Source organism: Microcaecilia unicolor, chromosome 5 (assembly GCF_901765095.1).
Source record: "Microcaecilia unicolor chromosome 5, aMicUni1.1, whole genome shotgun sequence".
Taxonomy (NCBI): Eukaryota; Metazoa; Chordata; class Amphibia; order Gymnophiona; family Siphonopidae; genus Microcaecilia; species Microcaecilia unicolor.
Window position 1 is genome coordinate 238777231 of NC_044035.1, and position 18049 is coordinate 238795279.

The 18049-nt window shown below is 46.4% G+C and overlaps 1 protein-coding gene across 4 annotated transcripts in view; it reads left to right on the top strand.

Moving 5' to 3' along the window:
- Window positions 1–18049, top strand: part of QTRT2 (queuine tRNA-ribosyltransferase accessory subunit 2) — an 85435-nt gene that overhangs the window by 40333 nt on the left and 27053 nt on the right. For all 4 annotated transcript variants that reach the window (XM_030204951.1, XM_030204953.1, XM_030204952.1 and 1 more), the window contains exons 5-6: window positions 1255–1464; window positions 15404–15603. In XM_030204951.1, coding sequence (XP_030060811.1) covers window positions 1255–1464; window positions 15404–15603 — 410 coding nt within the window. The remainder of the gene's footprint in view (window positions 1–1254; window positions 1465–15403; window positions 15604–18049) is intronic.

The following is an 18049-nucleotide window of genomic DNA, read 5'->3' on the forward strand; positions in this document are numbered from 1 at the left end:
TGCTGCTGCTTAGGAGAGAAGCACCGGCGGCGGCGGAGTTCAGTGGGAGACCGGAACGAAGGTGGAGATGTCGATGGGCGGGCCTGGAGGGAAAGTGGGTGGGCCTGGGCCCACCCAGGCACACCCGTGGCTACGCCCCTGCTTTACATATTCCTCTTCTTTGCCTTTGAATTTCACAAATAGGGATTATACATCTGAATTTTTATTGCTATAAAAACAGTTTTTATAAAACCAAAAAACATCAGTATCCCTTCCAGAAGACAGTTGATAGGTACATGTATGTGTTTGTGTGTGTGTGTGTGTGTGGGGGGGGGGGGGGTTAAGAGAAAATATATGGGGGATCCCTACTGATCTATACCAGCTGACTGGTTCTAGTTTATGAGGCTGCTCTTATATTTGGGTCTCTAGGAAGAATGGGTCATAACATTGCAGAATAGTAAAAGCTGGTGACTGGGAATATAAGATACAGGGTCCAAGCCTCTGCATCTCCTTCCAGGGCTCAATGCCATAACCCATTACTGCGACAGATAGTACAGTACAGATTGGCTTTAATGCTTTGTTTCAATATCTCTTTTTGATAAGCGTCCGTGCTCGCTAAAGCTCTTTAAAACCTGTTTCTTGAGCAAGCTTTTGCTGTTTGTTTGTTTGTTTTTTGTGCTGTGTTCTGACAACATAGTTGAGATCTGGCACTGTAATTTTTATTTTGCTTATACTGGTTTTGATTTTTGTGTGTGTTAAACTTTTATGTTTGTGTTTGTTGTGATTAATTTGTATTTTACTTTCTTTTGTTTTTATTGACATTTTGTAAACCACCCTAGTTTTTCTTCGAAGGGTGGTCCAGCAAATTCTTATGGAATTAGGGCCATGATAGGCAGCTGGCAGGTCCTTTTGCCCAGTCAATGCAATTCCAGTCCTTGTTTGGGGGTTGTGCACCAGGGGTCCTTCCAAAAGCCCAAATCTAGCCTCTAGATGATGTTGTACAATGACTGGGATTTCCTCTCTGTAGGGGCTGTGAAAATACATGCAGAACCTGCTTTGGTACTCGCAACCTGAAAGTTGAAGTAGTTGTCACAGTACATTCTACTGAATGACACTGCATAGAAGACAGTTGGGGAACTTCTGTGAAAGAGTTTTAGCCTGCAGGCTTAACAGCATTGTTCTGTTTTCAGACCATCCTGTCTTTCTGTAAGTACTTTACATCTGTCTGTTGTTTGTGACTTTTCTTAATACAGTCTTTTTTTTCTGCCTTTACAGACGGTATCCGTGTGGGGAGGAGGAGGACGCCTGGAAATGACTCCTCTAAAATTTATTTCCATTCAGCATGCTCTTCAGGCAGACTGGTTCCAGTGCCTGTCAGATGGTGAGGTGGTGCCTGGTGGAAATTCCAGGAAGCGGGCAAAGAAGTCTGTAGATCGGTCATTGGTTTTCCTGGATGAGTGCCTTCGGCTGCAGGAGGCATCATTGGTAAACCTGACAGAGCTGATGTTATCTTAGTGCAGGAGTGGGCAGGGATACCAGTGCACTCAGCTATATCTAGGCATTAGGGATCAGCCTTCTGGCACTTTGACTTGAAGAAGATTGCTTCTTATATCGTCCCCCACCACCTCAGACCAGTCCAGACAGACTGAGAAATACTGAACTATAATGTCATCAGCCCCTTAGTCAGTATTTCTCAGTCTCCAGCCGATGGCAGTTCAAATAACTGATACAGCCTCTTCTCAAGTCTGGTAGGAAAGGTGTTTGTTTATTTATTTATTTTTTTTCTGGAGTTAAAAAAAAAAGACAAGTGAAGCATTTGAGGGGTAGCTGTTATGTGCTTTGCTCCCTTCCTCACAGAAAGGGAACCTTGCGTGCCCGAGTTAAATATTTCTGCAACAGACATACACAAAACGTTTTCAGTTGGTGTATGGTATGCTTCAGTTCATTTCTTTTTCTGTAAAAACAAAAGGCTTTCAGATTTTTATGTGTAGAGGTTTTTCTTGTGTGTAGTTCCTTTATACTGTTCGACTCTCCTCTTCCCCCCACCCCCCCAAAAAAAAAAATATATATAGTGTCTGTCTCTAATTCTTTCTCAGCCCAGTCAAGGAGCTAATATGGCAGCACAGTCACAAGAGTTGCTGTGGATTTCTTTTTTTCAGGGATGCCAGCCAGCAGATACTGCATCTTCTTTCTTGTGGGGGTGTGAGTTGAGAGTGGAGAAAATGACCTCTGTGCTTTCTCAGCACGTCCTTCCCACTGGCAACTTGATGACTTCTGGGGACTTTTTTCACTCTGTTGCAGAGCCAGTTGTGGCAGGAACCTCCACCATTTTTGATGCAATCCTAGTAGTTTCTGCCTGGGTGAAACCGCCTGTACTCCTGCTTTTGCATCCTTTTGAGGATGGCAAGTTACACATCAAGGAATTCTGAAGCTGAACAGTGGTTTTCTCCTGAGTTTGTTTTTTAATGCATAAAGCTTTTTTGTATGAGAAGACCGGTTGCAGCAGAAAGAAGCTCTGGTGGGTCCGCTGAATCCTCTTCTAAGTATCCTAGACTAGATGTGTTACAGAACCAGGAGGACTTAGCTTCTATTGCTTCTCTGGAGGATACTAATCCTGATTTTGAGGTTCCAGAACAATCTCATAATTTAGAGGATTGTGACTTTTTGCAGCACTTAAGATTTCAGTGGACTACTCTGATGAGTGTGGCTTCAGATAATTCTCTTTTAATTGATATTAGGAAATCTACTAAGTCTCTTCCTATGCACAGAGCTGTTGTTGATATAATATCTATGGAACGGGAAGTTCCAGATGCAGTGTTTCATGTCATGAGGTCCATTTCTCAGTTATATCTGGTTTTGTCTCTAGGTAAGGATGGGTTTAAGTTTCTTAAGATAAATGCCTTGGTTTTTGTCACTGACTAAAAAGACTACCGTCTCAGTAGAAGGGAGTATCATAGGATGCCATCTTTTGTTGAAATAATCCTTTGAGGTTTCGGCCTTGATGTTATAGGCAGCAGTTTATGGAAGTTACGTTGTTTGTGCATGTATTAGATGGTCTGAGCAACTGATGGAAGTGTGGGTGTTTGTCATTCTCGTTGCTACTTTTGGGCACTTTGAATATGGAAACAGCTTACTTGATTTGGTTAGAACTTTGGTTAAGAATATGGTACATTTGGTGTCTGCTGATAGTGGTTTGTGGCTAGAAATTAGTCTGCTGCTGTTGCTTCTAAATCGTGTCTCAGCAAGTTTCCTTTCGTTTGAAGATGAGTTGAAGAAGCTTTGTAAGAGTCTTTGAGTCCAAAATACCTAGTTTCCAAAATATTTTTCTAGGACCTTGTCTAGAGGGTCATCTAACAAGGTTGCTTCAGAGATTCTAGGAGATTCAGATCTGATAGAAAGTGGTGCTCAATGATCTAGGTTCCCTTTTAGAGGTCAATCCTTTGAGGTGGTCATAAAGGCGGACAAGACTTTGCTGGAACCTCTTCATGTGCCTCCCAAAGTTCTCAATGAAGGTTTGTGGGCCTGTTTCCCAGTGTCAGCAGTAGGGGGCATCTCATGCTGTTTATTTATTTATTTTTTTCTTACACTTGTACCCCGCGCTTTCCCACTCATAGCAGTTGGAGGTGGGCCCAGAACACATTGGATGCATTGGTGCACAGAGATGGTTACGCCTTAGAGTTTATTCACCCTGTTTCTGAGGTGTTTCTTGAATCTCCCTGTCAATTCAAATGGAAGTTTATTGCTATCAGGCAGACCTTTCTAAGATTGATTCAGCTAAAAGTGGTGATTCCAGTACCACCAGAGGAAAAAGGCAGAGGTTTCTATTCAATTTACTTTGTAGTATTGAAGAAAGAAGAAACTTTGACTGATTTTGAGATCTAGGATTGGCTGAAAACAGGTTTCTCAAGGGTCTTAGTTTTGGAGTGGAGGCTTTTAAGGCCAGTAATCACAGCCATATAGCAAGGGGAGTTTTTAACCGCTCTAGATTTTAGAGGCTTACCTGTATATTTCAATCAGAGAGGCACATCAACAATTTCTCAGATTCACAAAGTTAGGAAAGTATTTCCAGTTTTGCACTCTTCCATTCGGTCTAGCAGTGGCACCTAGAATGTTCATGAAGGTTATAGTGGTTGTCGCAGTGGCCATACATGAGAATGGTGTTTTAGTTCATCCCTATAAGGACAATTGGCTCATAAGAGAAAAATCTTATAAGGAAAATGAGGAATCCACGTCCTCAGTAGTGCAGTTTCTGCAGGATTTAGGATAGGTGATCAATTTGTCCAAGAGTAATTTGACTCCAGATCAGGTAGTAGAGTACTTTGGGCCAAGTTCAGTACCTGGCAAGGCAAAGTATTCCTTTCCACAGGAAGAAGGATAAAGCTACAATTCCAAATTTGAAATCATCCCTTTCTTTACAAGACTGCTTGGCACTACCTGCAGGTCTTTAGAGTCAATGGTGGCACCACTGGATCTAGTTTCATGATGGCCAAGAGAGGAACTGTTAAAGACATCTCTGCTCTCACTGGTCACCTCAGTATCAAGATTGGATTTGATTTAACCCCTTCCAATACAAGTGAGAATATCTCTGGAATGTTGGCTACAGGTAGACAGCCTGCTCAAAGGAAGAACTCTAGAGGTACCAAACTGGATTTTGTTGACCACCACTGCTAGTCTCTCCATTTGGGAAGCTTATTGTCTGGGCGGATGGGACCCAGTGATCCATTGGAGACAAGCAATTCATCTGGCACTTCTTGAATTTTGGCCTCTAGTGCAGAATAAGGCAATTCAGATTTTATCAGATACTGCAACAGCAGTAGTTTATGTCAACAAACGAGGAGCAAGAAGTCATCAGTTGCAGAGGAAGTTATCATGATGAATTGGTTGGAGGAGAATCTGGAAGATATCTCAGCAGTGCAAATTGCAGGGTTACAAAATTTGCAGATTATCTAAGGAGAAAACTCATAGATCAAAGAGAATTGAGTCTCTCTCCATTAGCCTTCCAGATAATGGTGCAAGATTGGGGTTATCCTGTGATGGATCTAAGGGCAAAATCACTAAATACAAAAGTTCCTCTCTTCTTTTGCAGAAGGGACCTCAAGTCAGTGGGCATAGATGCCCTGGTTCAACCTTGGCCACAGTCTGGTCTTCTGTATATATTTCCACCTTGGTCTCTGATAGGCAGGGTAATTCAGAGAATTTAAAGACATGCGGTAATAGTGTTGCTCCTAGCTCTGGATTGACTGAGGAGACCTTGGTACAGAGATCTGATGAGACTCCAGGTGGAAGAGCAAGGAGCAGTTAGTCCAATCATCATAGGATGCATTTCCGTTTTGTCTTATGGCATGGCTCTTGAAAGGACAAGGTAGAGAAAGAGAGATTATTCTTCTCATTTAGTTAATATGTTATTGCACTTTAGGAAGTCTTCTACTTCTTTAGCTTATGTTTGAGTTTGGAGAGTCTTTGAAGATTGGTGTCAGTAGAAGTATTTTTTCCCCCCAGCAGTTCTCCATTTCAGAAATATTAGTATGGAGAAAGGTCAGCTAGCAGCTTTATTGTGTATCAGAGGCCTCGTTAAGGGGAAATCTTTGTATTCTTATTTGGAGCTGGTACGTTTCTTCAGAGCAATTAGTGATTAACCCTCCAAGTCCCCTCCTTGGGACTTAAATTTAGCTTTTTTTTCTCTGATTGAAGCTCCCTTTGAACCTCTAAGCTCGGCTTAAAATTATATTTCTGGTAGTCATTTGTTAGGAAGTTAGAATTATGGAGCTTCAAGCCTTATATTGTCGAACCTTTTGTGATCTTTAGCCAAGGGAAAAAGTGGTTCATCAACCTGTTCCTTTCTGTCTTAAGTGTTTTTGTCCTTTCACCTCAATCAGTCCATCTCTTTACCGCTGTTTTATGATACCAATAAAGACATAAATTCCAATCATTTTCATAAACTAGATACAGGATTTTTGTTACAATACTATATGAACAGGACACTTGAATGTAGAAAGTCAGTCTGTTTTGTATTTTTTGGTGGTGTGCCCAAAGGCGAGGCTTCATCTAAAGCTACAGTAACTCATTGGCTTAAAGAAGTGATATTTTAAGCACATATTCTAAAAGGTTACCCAGTGCTGTAAGTGTGAGTTCATTTTACCAGGGGACAGTTGGCACCTTGGACAGAACACTCCCTGGTTCTTCTGGTTGGACATTTGTAAGGCAGCCACTTTGGCATCCTTGTGTTCCTTCAGGCGATTGGATGTTGAATCTAGGGGGCTGACATCTTCCCTCCTGACTTAATTCACTGCTTCCATATCATCAAGCTGATCAATCCATAGACTGGTGGGTTGTGTCCATCTACCAGCAGGTGGAGATAGAGAGCAAACTTTTGCCTCCCTATATGTGGTCATGTGCTGCCGGAAACTCCTCAGTATGTTCTCTATCTCAGCAGGTGGTGGTCACACACAGCAGCAGCTCTGGCTAGGCCTCCAAGCCTAATCCTTAGGTTTTGTTGAGGCCTGGGGTTGAGGGCTCTTTTGAGCAAGTGCAAACCTGGTGGTGCCAGGTCCCTCCTTTTCTCCCCCCTCCCGCTGGCTCCGTTTAAAAAAAAAAAAAAAAAAAATATATATATTTTTAAACGTCTTTAAAGGCGTTTAATTCGACGTTTCTTTAAACGTTCATTGCAGCTACTCACTGGGACACCAGTTCGTTACAGCTCGGAGCGGCAAGCAGGTAATTTTACCTTTTTATAGCGGGCAGGGGGTTCCCCGATTCTTCTCCTCGTGGCAATGGCGTCGGAGGGCGAGGGCGCAAAGGGTCGCTCCCCGGATCGCTGGAGCGCTTCTAGAGGGGATGCGGGGGTTTTACAACCTGATTCGCCCTTGATGGGTGATAGTTTAGTGACCGATGAATGTCCCGGTCGTTCCTCCGGCGTGGCGGTTTTTTCCCGCCATAAACGCCCATCCCCCGCTCCTCGCCTCCGCCATCTTGGCCGGCCACGCGGCTCGGACGGCTTCTTCGGGGCCGCCCTTGAGGTTGGAGACATTAATGCCATGAACGCCCTTAATTTGGGCGACGGCACAAAAGCGGCTAAAGTTAAGCGCCGTTCTTCCCGCGTGGCTCCTTCACGGAGTTTCGCGCCGGACGCCATTTTGGATGCGCAGCATGTCTCTCCCCCGCTATTGCGAGCGCCGGTTGAGAGTGCGTCTAGGGCTGTTGCCCAGGCTGCGGAAGTGCACAGTCTGGGGGGTTTCTCCCCCGAGTTTGTTTTGCTGCTGCATCAGGCTTTCCTCATGCAAAACGCTGCCCCTGCTCCCTCTTCTGATAAAGAGGTTGAGGTTCCCAGAGGTAAACGCCCTCGGGTTGATTTCCAGGCCTTGGAGGACTTTTGTCTCCTCTGATGTAGATGAGGGCAGCGTGTCTGAGGTCTCCCAACGATCCTTTGCGGATTCCTTGGAGGAGATAGATCCCCGCTCGGATGGAGCGGATGACCCCTCTGCAGCGCGGCTTTTTAGCCCAGAGGATTTGCCCAACCTGTTGTTACAGGCCATGGACACTTTGAAGATTTCCTCTCCGGAGGATGTCTCTCCCTCAGCCCCTGTTGGCTCTGCCATTATGCTGGGGACGAAGCGCCCACCTAGAACCTTCCACGTGCATGATGCCATGCACACCTTAATTGCGGCTCAATGGGATGTCCCGGAAACGAGCCTTAAAGTGGCTAGGGCTATGTCCCGCCTCTATCCTTTGGCTGTGAGTGAACGTGAGGCCTATCTGTGGCCTACCGTGGATTCTTTAATCACTGCGGTGACTAAGAAAACGGCGTTGCCGGTGGAAGGTGGCACGGCCCTAAAGGACGCCCAAGACAGAAGATTGGAGGCGGCCTTAAGGTCGTCCTTGGAGGCAGCTGCTTTAAGTTTGCAGGCCTCAGTTTGCGGCTCCTATGTGGCCAGGGCGTGCCGGACTATGGTGCCGCGGGCTTCCCCCTCGGATCATTCCTTGAGGGCTGATTGGCCGGCCCTGGAATCGGGCTTAGCCTATTTGGCAGACTTGCTGTATGATGTCTGGAGAGCCTCAGCTAAAGGCATGGCTCAGACAGTCTCTGCGCGGCGGTGGCTTTGGCTGAAACATTGGTCTGCTGACCACGCCTCTAAATCCCGCCTGGCTAGATTGCCTTTTAAAGGCAAGCTGCTCTTTGGGGTCGAGCTGGACAAAATCGTGACCGATCTCGGCACGTCTAAGGGCAAGAAATTACCAGAGGTCAGGGCTCGGGTTAGTACTCGTCCCGATACCTCCAACCCGCCCGGGCAAGTCGGGTTCCTCTGCCCCCTCTTCCTTCAAGAGGAATTTCTCCCCCAAGCAGCATTCCTTTCGCAGAGACCGCCGTCCCGGAGGTGCTCCCTCCGGTCCTCCCCCAGGGTCTCGTACCCAATGACGGGGCCTTGGTCCAAGCCCCAGTGCAGATTGGAGGACGGCTGTCCTCGTTTCTGGGCGAGTGGACCACTATAACTTCAGACGCGTGGGTGCTGGAAGTCATCAGAGACGGCTACAAGCTAGAGTTCTGCCAACCCTTAAGAGACGGGTTTGTACTCTCTCCCTGCAAGTCTCCGGTCAAGCTGTGGTAGTGCAGCAGACCTTGGACAACCTGATCCGCCTGGGTGCGGTCGTTCCGGTGCCAAAAAATCAGATTGGCAAGGGACGTTACTCCATTTACTTTGTGGTTCCAAAGAAAGGAGGTTCTGTCCGGCCTATCCTCGACCTCAAAGGGGTCAATCGGGCCTGGAAAGAGAGGCACTTTCGCATGGAGACTCTCCGCTCTGTTATAGCGGCAGTGAAGGCAGGAGTGTTCTTGGCTTCCTTGGACATCAAGGAAGCGTACCTGCATATTCCCATCTGGCCTCCTCTCCAACGCTTTCTGCATTTTACAGTCCTGAGACGACACTTCCAGTTCAGAGCCCTCCCTTTAGGGTTGGCTACTGCTCCGCGGACCTTTTCCAAAGTAATGGGGGTCATAGCGGCCTTCCTGCTAAAGGAAGGAGTACAAGTCCATCCTTATCTGGACGACTGGTTGATCTGAGCCCCCTCTTATGCAGAGTGCGGCAAAGCTATGGACCGGGTAGTTGCTCTTTTGAGCTCCCTGGGATGGATCATCAACTGGAAGAAGAGCCAGCTGCGCCCGACTCAGTCCCTGGTGTATCTGGGAGTTCGATTCGACACCCAAGTGGGCAGAGTGTTCCTGCCAGACAATCGGATTGTCAAGCTTCAGGCTCAGGTGGACTAGTTCCTAGTAGCCTCTCCTATTCGGGCTTGGGACTACGTGCAGCTGTTGGGCTCTATGACGGCCACGATGGAAGTAGTGCCCTGGGCCAGGGCTCATATGAGACCACTACAGCTATCTCTGCTGCTGCGCTGGACTCCGATGTCGGAGGATTATGCTGTGCGCCTTCCCGTGGACCCAGCAGTGCGCAAGGCGCTGAGCTGGTGGACGCAGACAGACAAGTTGTCTGCAGGATTGCCTCTGGTGACCCCGGAGTGGATTGTCGTCACGACAGACGCCTCTTTGATGGGCTGGGGAGCCCACTGCTTGGGAAGGACAGCGCAGGGGCTCTAGTCTCCTGCAGAGGCAAGTGGTCTATCAACCTCCTGGAACTCAGAGCCATTCGCTTGGTGTTATTGGAGTTCATCCCGGTACTCGTGTTGAAGCCTGTACGGGTCCTGTCGGACAATGCCACGGCTGTGGCCTATATCAACCGCCAGGGAGGTACCAGAGCGCCCCTCTAGCCAAGGAGGCTATGAGTCTTTGCCAGTGGGCGGAAGCGAGCCTGGAGCAGCTTTCAGCGGCCCACATTGCCGGAGTCATGAATGTCAAGGCGGACTTTCTCAGTCGCCATACCTTGGAGCCCGGAGAGTGGCAACTATCTGCTCGGGCGTTCTTGGACATCACGAAGTGCTGGGGCCAGCCGAGCCTAGATCTGATGGCGTCATCGGCCAATGGCCAAGTGCCGCGCTTTTTCAGCAGAGGACGGGACCCTCGATCCCTGGGAGTAGATGCTCTTCTCCAACAGTGGCCGACACAAGAGCTCCTCTATGTGTTCCCGCCCTGGCCCATGTTGGGCAGGGTGCTAGACCGGGTGGCAAAGCATCCCGGCAGGGTAATCCTGGTGGGTCCGGATTGGCCCAGACGTCCCTGGTATGCGGACTTGTTCAGGCTCTCAGTCGACGATCCTCTGCGGCTGTCAGTGGAGCAGGGCCTGTTACATCAGGGTCCCGTGGTGATGGAGGATCCCTCTCCCTTTGGTCTTACGGCCTGGCTATTGAGCGGCAGCGTCTGAGGAAGAAGGGCTTCTCAGACAAGGTCATCGCCACTATGCTGAGAGCGAGGAAGCGCTCTACTTCTACTGCTTACGCCAGGGTTTGGCGTATCTTTGCAGCATGGTGTGAAGCAGGCTCACTTTCTCCCTTCACTGCTCCAATTTCTTCAGTGTTGGCGTTCCTGCAAGAAGGTCTGGAGAAAGGCCTGTCGCTCAGTTCCCTTAAAGTCCAGGTAGCGGCTCTGGCTTGCTTCAGGGGCCGCCTGAAGGGTGCTTCCCTGGCTTCGCAGCCAGATGTGGTGCGCTTTCTCAAGGGAGTTAATCACCTGCGCCCTCCTCTGCACTCAGTGGTGCCTGCGTGGAATCTCAACCTGGTGCTAAGAGCATTGCAGAAGCCGCCTTTGGAACCCTTGTCGAGGGCATCTCTGAAAGACCTGACGTTGAAAGCAGTCTTTTTGGTGGCTATCACTTCAGACAGAAGAGTTTCCGAGCTCCAGGCGCTCTCATGTCGAGAGCCTTTTCTGCAGTTCACTGAGGCAGGAGTGACTATTCGCACAGTGCCTTCCTTCCTGCCCAAGATTGGTTCTCGCTTCCATGTGAATCAGCAGCTCTGTCTCCCTTCCTTTCGTAGGGAGGACTACCCAGAGGAGTACTCCGCTCTTGAATATCTGGATGTGAGACGAGTCATCATCAGATACTTGGAAGTGACCAATGATTTCCGGAAATCGGATCATCTGTTTGTCCTGTTTGCAGGTCCTCGTAAGGGTCTGCAGGCTGCTAAGCCTACAGTGGCAAGATGGGTCCAGGAAGCCATTGCAGCGGCTTATGTGGCCGCGGGGAAGGTGCCGCCTATCCAGCTGAAGGCTCACTCCACGAGAGCTCAGGCGGCCTCGATGGCAGAGGCCGGATCCGTCTCCTTGGAAGAGATATGCAAGGCGGCAACGTGGGCTTCGGCTCATACATTCTCCAAGCATTACCGTTTGACTGTGGCTGTACGGGCGGAGGCCCGGTTTGGAGCTTCAGTGTTGAGGTCAGGGATTTCTATGTCCCGCCCTGGGTGAGTACTGCTTCGGTACATCCCACCAGTCTATGGATTGATCAGCTTGATGATATGGAAGGTAAAATTATGTATAATCATACCTGATAATTTTCTTTCCATTAATCATAGCTGATCAATCCATAGCCCCTCCCAGATATCTGTACTGTTTATATTCTGGTTGAATTTTAGGTTCAAGTTTAGCCTTCAGTTACTTCAGGAGGACTTCGTGTTCAAGTTCTTCTTTCACTTGGATTCTTCAAGAGTTGAGACGACTTTGTGTTACAGTGAGCTGCTGCATTCCTCTCCCCTCCGTTTTACGGGGCTGGATTGAGACATAAATTCTGCCGGCACTCCCTCCCGCTTCGTGCGGCTGTAGGGCAGCTTTGTACCCCTCCCGCTTCGGCGGTGTTAGGGTCAGTCAGCTCCTCCCGCGGTTGCGGTTGCAGGATAAGCCAGATCCCCCCGCATCGGCGGGTGTGGTGTCCCTCCCCCGCTCCGCGGGGATGAGCTGGACGGATTCCCCTCCCCCACTTGTGTGGGGATGAGCTGGGTTAATTCCCCTCCCCCTGTTTCGGCGGTGGTGAGCTGGGCAGAGTGTCCCTTCGTGGGTGTAATTCTCTAAGTGCTGAGTCCTGCGGATGGAGCTTTGATATCGACATACTGAGGAGTTTCCGGCAGCACATGACCACATATAGGGAGGCAAAAGTTTGCTCTCTATCTCCACCTGCTGGTAGATGGACACAACCCACCAGTCTATGGATTGATCAGCTATGATTAATGGAAAGAAAATTATCAGGTATGATTATACATAATTTTACCTTTGATACATCTGGACTGGTCTGGGGGGATGAAAAGGAAGGATAAATTAGATCTTAACATTGTAATTTTCTCGAGTCCTTCCAGACCAATCCAGAACCCACCTTCCTCTGTTGAACTGCAGGTTGTTTTTATTTTTGGTAGTGGGGTGGATATTTTTAGAATGGGGTATGTCTTCTGCTTTAACTGTACAAATGGAGCAGATTGTTTATAGTTCTTTTGCTGTCGCAGAGTTTTCTTATTTCTGATGGGAGCTTCTACTTTTCAGTTCTACCTACTGCTTTGTTATGATAAACTAGCCGTTGAGCCCGTAAAAACGAGCTAGTATAGGAAAGGGGGGGGTTGAAAGCCCCTTCCTGTTGCCGCTGCAAGGCCCCCCCCCCCCCGCCGAGCTCGCCCCCCCCCCCCGAGTCGCCGCCACCCCTCCATCCGGCCCAGGCCCTCGCTCCGCTATTGAAACAGCGAGGGAACGCAGCACACAGCTCTGCTGAGCTGCCGTCGGCCTTCCTTCTTCTTGTCTGCCTGTGTCCCACCCTCGTGTGATATAACGTCGTCGAGGGCGGGACACAGGCAGAGAAGAAGAAGGAAGGACGGCAGCTCAGCAGAGCTGTGTGCTGCGTTCCCTCGCTGTTTCAATAGCGGAGCGAGGGCCCGGCCAGGTGGAGGGTGGGAGGAGCGTTAGCGACGGCGGTTTCGACCCTCGCAAATGTGCAGTAGAGACCCTCTCTGTTCCGCCCCCATCATAACGTATTGACGCGGGGGCGGGGTAGAGAGGGTCTCTACTGCGCATTTGCGAGTGAGTACGACACTCGCCATTTATATGTTTGATACTACTGGCTCAGGGGCTGCACTCTGTTCTTAACTGATGATGACATAGTACACTACTTCTCAGTCTCCATCTGCTTGCAGGAGAACAGGTCTGGACTGGTGTGATGAGACTTATGATGGTGCTTATGATCTCTGATCCTAGTACTTATTATGTACTGTGCTAAAAAAATATATTAAGAGTTTGAGGTTAACTAAGAATTGTTTTTTGAGTAATATGTTATACAATACAGTTTGATTTAAATATTTAGTAGCAAGTTCTTTTCACCTGGATGTTGAGGACCAGTAATATGTTTTAATCCAGAAGTTTATAGTTTCTAGATATAAGATTATTTTCCCAGTAAGTTTCTTCTATTGAGACTTAAGGAAAGAACATTAGCAGGTAAAATCTAATTTAACTTTCTCCTTGAATGCAACTAAAAGCATGCACAGTGCATACTTTTAGCTATGTTGAAAGTAGGGAGGTACATCATATTGAAGTTCTATGTGGCTCATTTTCAAAGAAACGCAAAGTACCATAGGTTACTATGGAACTTTGTAAGTCTCTAACTGCTTTGAAAATGAACCCCTAAATGTACTTGTGGGCAGAGTATGTTGGTATTTTGTACCCAGGAGTGAGCACCTGGCCTGAATTTTCCAATTGGACTTTCTCTTCAAAATTGGTTTGTAGGCCCACAGGTACAAAGTTTGGGAAGGTGATCTAAAAATCCAAGTTATTTACTGTGGATCCAATAGCTGTAGTTTTCTTTTGAGGGAATATGTTTCCTTATGGGTCAACCCAGTTTGGTCCCATTTAGACAGTACATCTTAGTAAATGGATGCTAGAAATGAACTGACTCTTGGCTGGTCTGACTCTGCTGCTTTCCTGTGTTCTTTGTAGTTGGTGTCCTTGGCACTGTGGTAGAGTCATGGGGTGATAGATTAACTGCCTGCATTGAATTAGATTGCTCAGCATTATGCAGATGAACCAGCTGCTAAACACAGATTATCATGGTTTGGTTCCAACTTTTCAGAGACCAGTTTACTTTCTTATCACTCAAATGTATATATTTTTTAAATGATTATTTGGAGGATATTAAGTTATTTTTCTTTTTAATTCAGTTTGGTTTAACAGAAAATTGCCATATTGACACTGCCCAATGTATAGTTGTCATAATCAGTCAAGTACAGGTTAAGCACAAAACTGTGTCAGGGTGGCAGTCACTCCTTTCTGGCTAGAGACTTGATCTTTCAAAAATATGCATGTTTCGTTTGGTGATGAACTTTGAGTGGGTTTATGAGTGGCCATTTTTTTTTTTAGATTAAGCATTGTATTCTCTCTACAGTTTTGGGTTCAAACATTCTTTGTACTGTAGACTCTGGAATATTTAGACATGCATATGGGAGTTAAATATCACTTTTTAACTGATTTTGTTTACATTGCTAAGCTTCTCCTATGAAAGGCCAGGCCACTAAAGTCACTTGCATGTCATGAGCTAATAAGATTAGTGAAATATCATGGCATCACACCTCCAAATCTGGCTGCCACTTGGAACTGAGATAATTGTTAAGTGTTGGAAGACTTGATGCATGTACAGAGGGCTCCAGAGCTCTCAGTCCGGTTACCGGGAGTACCCTAACTGTTGAGAATTTCAGAATATCCACAATAAATATGCATGACTATATTAACACTTGTTTGATCTCTAGTGAATGCAAATATCTCTTTGTGTATTAATTTCAGATAGCCTGAAAACTGTCTGTAAATAGTACTCCTGAGGACTGTGTTGAGAACTGCTTCTCTTAAATCTTGAGCCTTTTGCACTTCCAGAGGCTTGGTGTTCTTCTCTAGAAATATATGGCCTATTTTGTGTGTGTGGTGGGGGAGGGGGTAGAAGTTTCCTCCTGCACATTTGCATTTGTAGCTCAGTTGGAACCAGGGTTTGGAATAGCATTATGAACCTCTGTTTGCGACTACCTATGGATCTATTCTTCTTTTTAATATACCAGCCCAGCTTAGCCCAGGCCAGTGCTTGGGATACACTCAGCCAGTGAAGTTTTCAGGATCTCCACAATGAAATATGTTTGCTTATAGTAGAGGCAGTCATGCAGATCTGTCTTATGTAGATTCATTGTGGAAATCCTGAAAACTTGAATGGCTGGATGTGTTTCAAGGACTGGGTAGAGAACCTCTGGCCTAGACCAGTCATTGTCATGCCAGTTCTTGATCAGGGATCATGTACCAAGGATACGTCCCAATAACCAAAACCTAGCCACTAGGTGTTGCCATTGTGAGATGACTGGTACTTCCCTCTTTCCATGGGTTGTGAATGCTGCCTCCATAGCATCCTTGGCTAAACCTAGGAGTAGAATCCTGGCTTGAAATCAAATTCAGTTCCTCTACTTGCAAGTGCCACTGAACCACCAGATTGATCAATTTATGACACTTTTTGTTTACTCTATTAATTTCTTTTTTGAGGTGCCAAAGAAGAGTGTGATGATTGGTGCAATTGAAGGTGGGGAGGTGCCGGAAGAAAGGCTTCGTTCAGCTCGGGAGACAGCGACACGGCCTGTGGGGGGCTTTGTGCTGAATGGATTTCAAGGAGATGTCATGGACAAGAACAACAGGCTGAAACTCATAGCAGCAGTGACTGGGGAGCTGCCAGAGGATAAACCAAGGTCAGATATTGGTGAGACCAGTGTTGAGGTTCCTGGCTACGTTCAGTTTTGCTGTGGCTGTTTCTGGAACAAAAAATGGCTTTTTAATAGTGTGTCACATGGTAACCATTGCCTTAGAGTTCAAGGTACAGGTTCTTTGGAGTAAAGGCTTTTCTTATTAATGTGCACAGTATAAGGATTTCCTTGCATCTGAGCTTGTGGGGCCTTCTAGATTCCCTTCTGCCCCTGTCTGTGTATCAGTACAGATATGGTAGATTTACAGTCTGAGAGAAACATTTTTGATCTTAACATTATTTTAAAAAATGGGTTTATTTATTGGCATTTGATATACCACCTTTGCTAACTAAGCAAATCAAAGCTGTTAACACAATACAATTCAATAAGTGCAGGAAAAGAGAACTACATATTTAAAAAATAAGAACGAGGGGACCAGTCAAACAGGTCATCACATTTCATGCTAAATAACAAGAATCAGAAAGAGGGGGAAAGGCAAGGTAAAGGAGAGAGATAACAAGGGTAGGCAAAGAAGGGAAAAGATGGGGTAAAGGTCAGGAGGGTAGGGAAGACACGGAACTCCAGAGACCAAAACTCTCAATCAAAAGCTGACTTGAACAACCATGTCTTTAAAATGGCTTTAAGTTTGTCAAAAATATTTAAGAGGAGTGAATTCCAGTGGGAGGGTGTGGCAAAGAAAAATGCACTATGATGTGTACATTCTAAGGAAGCTTGTTTGGGACTTGGGAGTACTAATCTATGATCATTGACAAAATAGAGAGTATGTGCTGGGGTGTAGGGAATGGTGAGATTTGCTAGATACTGAGGGAGGCCTAGCAGAAAGGTCTTAAAGGTAAGAGTGAGGAACTTAAACACAATTCTCTGTTCGACCGGAAGCCAATGATGGGATTTGAGGAGCCGGAGATGAACGCTCTTGACTACGGGCCTGACAAAGAAGCCTAATTGCAGTAGTTTGTAAGGTTTGAAGTTTTTTTGTTTGTTTGTATTTTTTTACTGAAAGCATGGCCAGCCTAGATATACTACATTACAGTAGTTGAGCCTGGTAATAAGGAGTGACAAGAGAAGTGAATGGAAAGCGTGGGAGGTGAAATATCGGCAGACGGAACATAATTGGAGAATGAAAAAAACAGTTTTACAGACATTTGACATATGAGGAGCAAAGGAGAGTCGAGAATCCAGAATTACCCCAAAATAGCAGAATCAACTGGTCGGATATCCAGATCCAAGAGATTCAGAGGGGAAGTGGCAGGAGGCTGGCCACCAGTAAACCAACAGTCCGTGGCCTTTTGTGGATTGAAAACCATTTTGTGATTAGTAAGCCAAGTAGAAACTAAGGTGAGACAATCTGTAAGGGGGGTAATCGAAGGGGAAGATGAACTGGTGGGGAAAAGGAGGATATCATACACATAAAAATAGCAAGAAATACCAGTTGATTGTATAACGGTAGCATGGGGGCTGAGAGAGGTTAAAGAGAAGGGGGGATAAAATAGAACACTGGGGAAACCCACAGGTCAGTGGACGGAGAGAAGAGGTGGAGGAATCGGTAACAACTTTATATGATCGGTTTGAAAGAAAAGAACTAAACCAAGAAAGAACCATGCCCCTAATGCCAAGAGATGAAATATGAGAAAGAAGAAGGGTGTGGTCAACTTAAGTCAAAAGCAGCTGAGAGATCAAGTGGTACGGCGAGTACAATGTTATGCCTTTCCAGGTGAGAGTGTATTTCACTGAGAAGACCCACTAGGACTGTTTCAGTACTGAAACCGATTGTCTAGGGTGTAAGACGAGAGATTTTTCAGCAAAGGAGGAAACTTGAAGGAAACTACTTTCTCCAAGATTTTAGATAAAATCCAAAGATTGGAAACAGGGCAAAAATTAGCTGGTTTCAAGGAATCAAGTGAGGGCTTGTTCACTTGATCCCTAGGAAGCTCTGGCTGGCTTCCAGAGTAAAGGAGCCTGACCAGAAGATAAACTATTATTGATGAGTAGTAGAACAGTAGGTAATGAGCCTAGATTAGGGAGTTGAAGCCAAGTAGAAGGAAGGGGATCCAGAAGAAAATGAGTAAACCGCATGGTCTTCAGGACCTTGGTAAGGGAAAACAGCGACTGAGGGTGGAAAGAAGACCAGGCTGATATACCTGAGAATAACCTGATATCCTGTTCTGAAGTGGAAAAACAAAGCAAAGATGGGGAGGGACATGATAATGGAGGAGACAGAGGGACTGAAGAAATCATAGGAGCAGGGGAGGGGAGAGGGGTAAAATGTGTGTAAGAGGTCAGAGATTGTAGTGGAAAAATAGAGGGAGAGAGCTCTGCTGAGGGAAACTGTAAGGTTTGGGAAAGATGGAAAGGAAGAGTCCCAAGTCATGAAAAATTGATTATAGTTCTCTGGTAGATTGCATGTCTAAGGACAATATTCAGAAAACAAAGA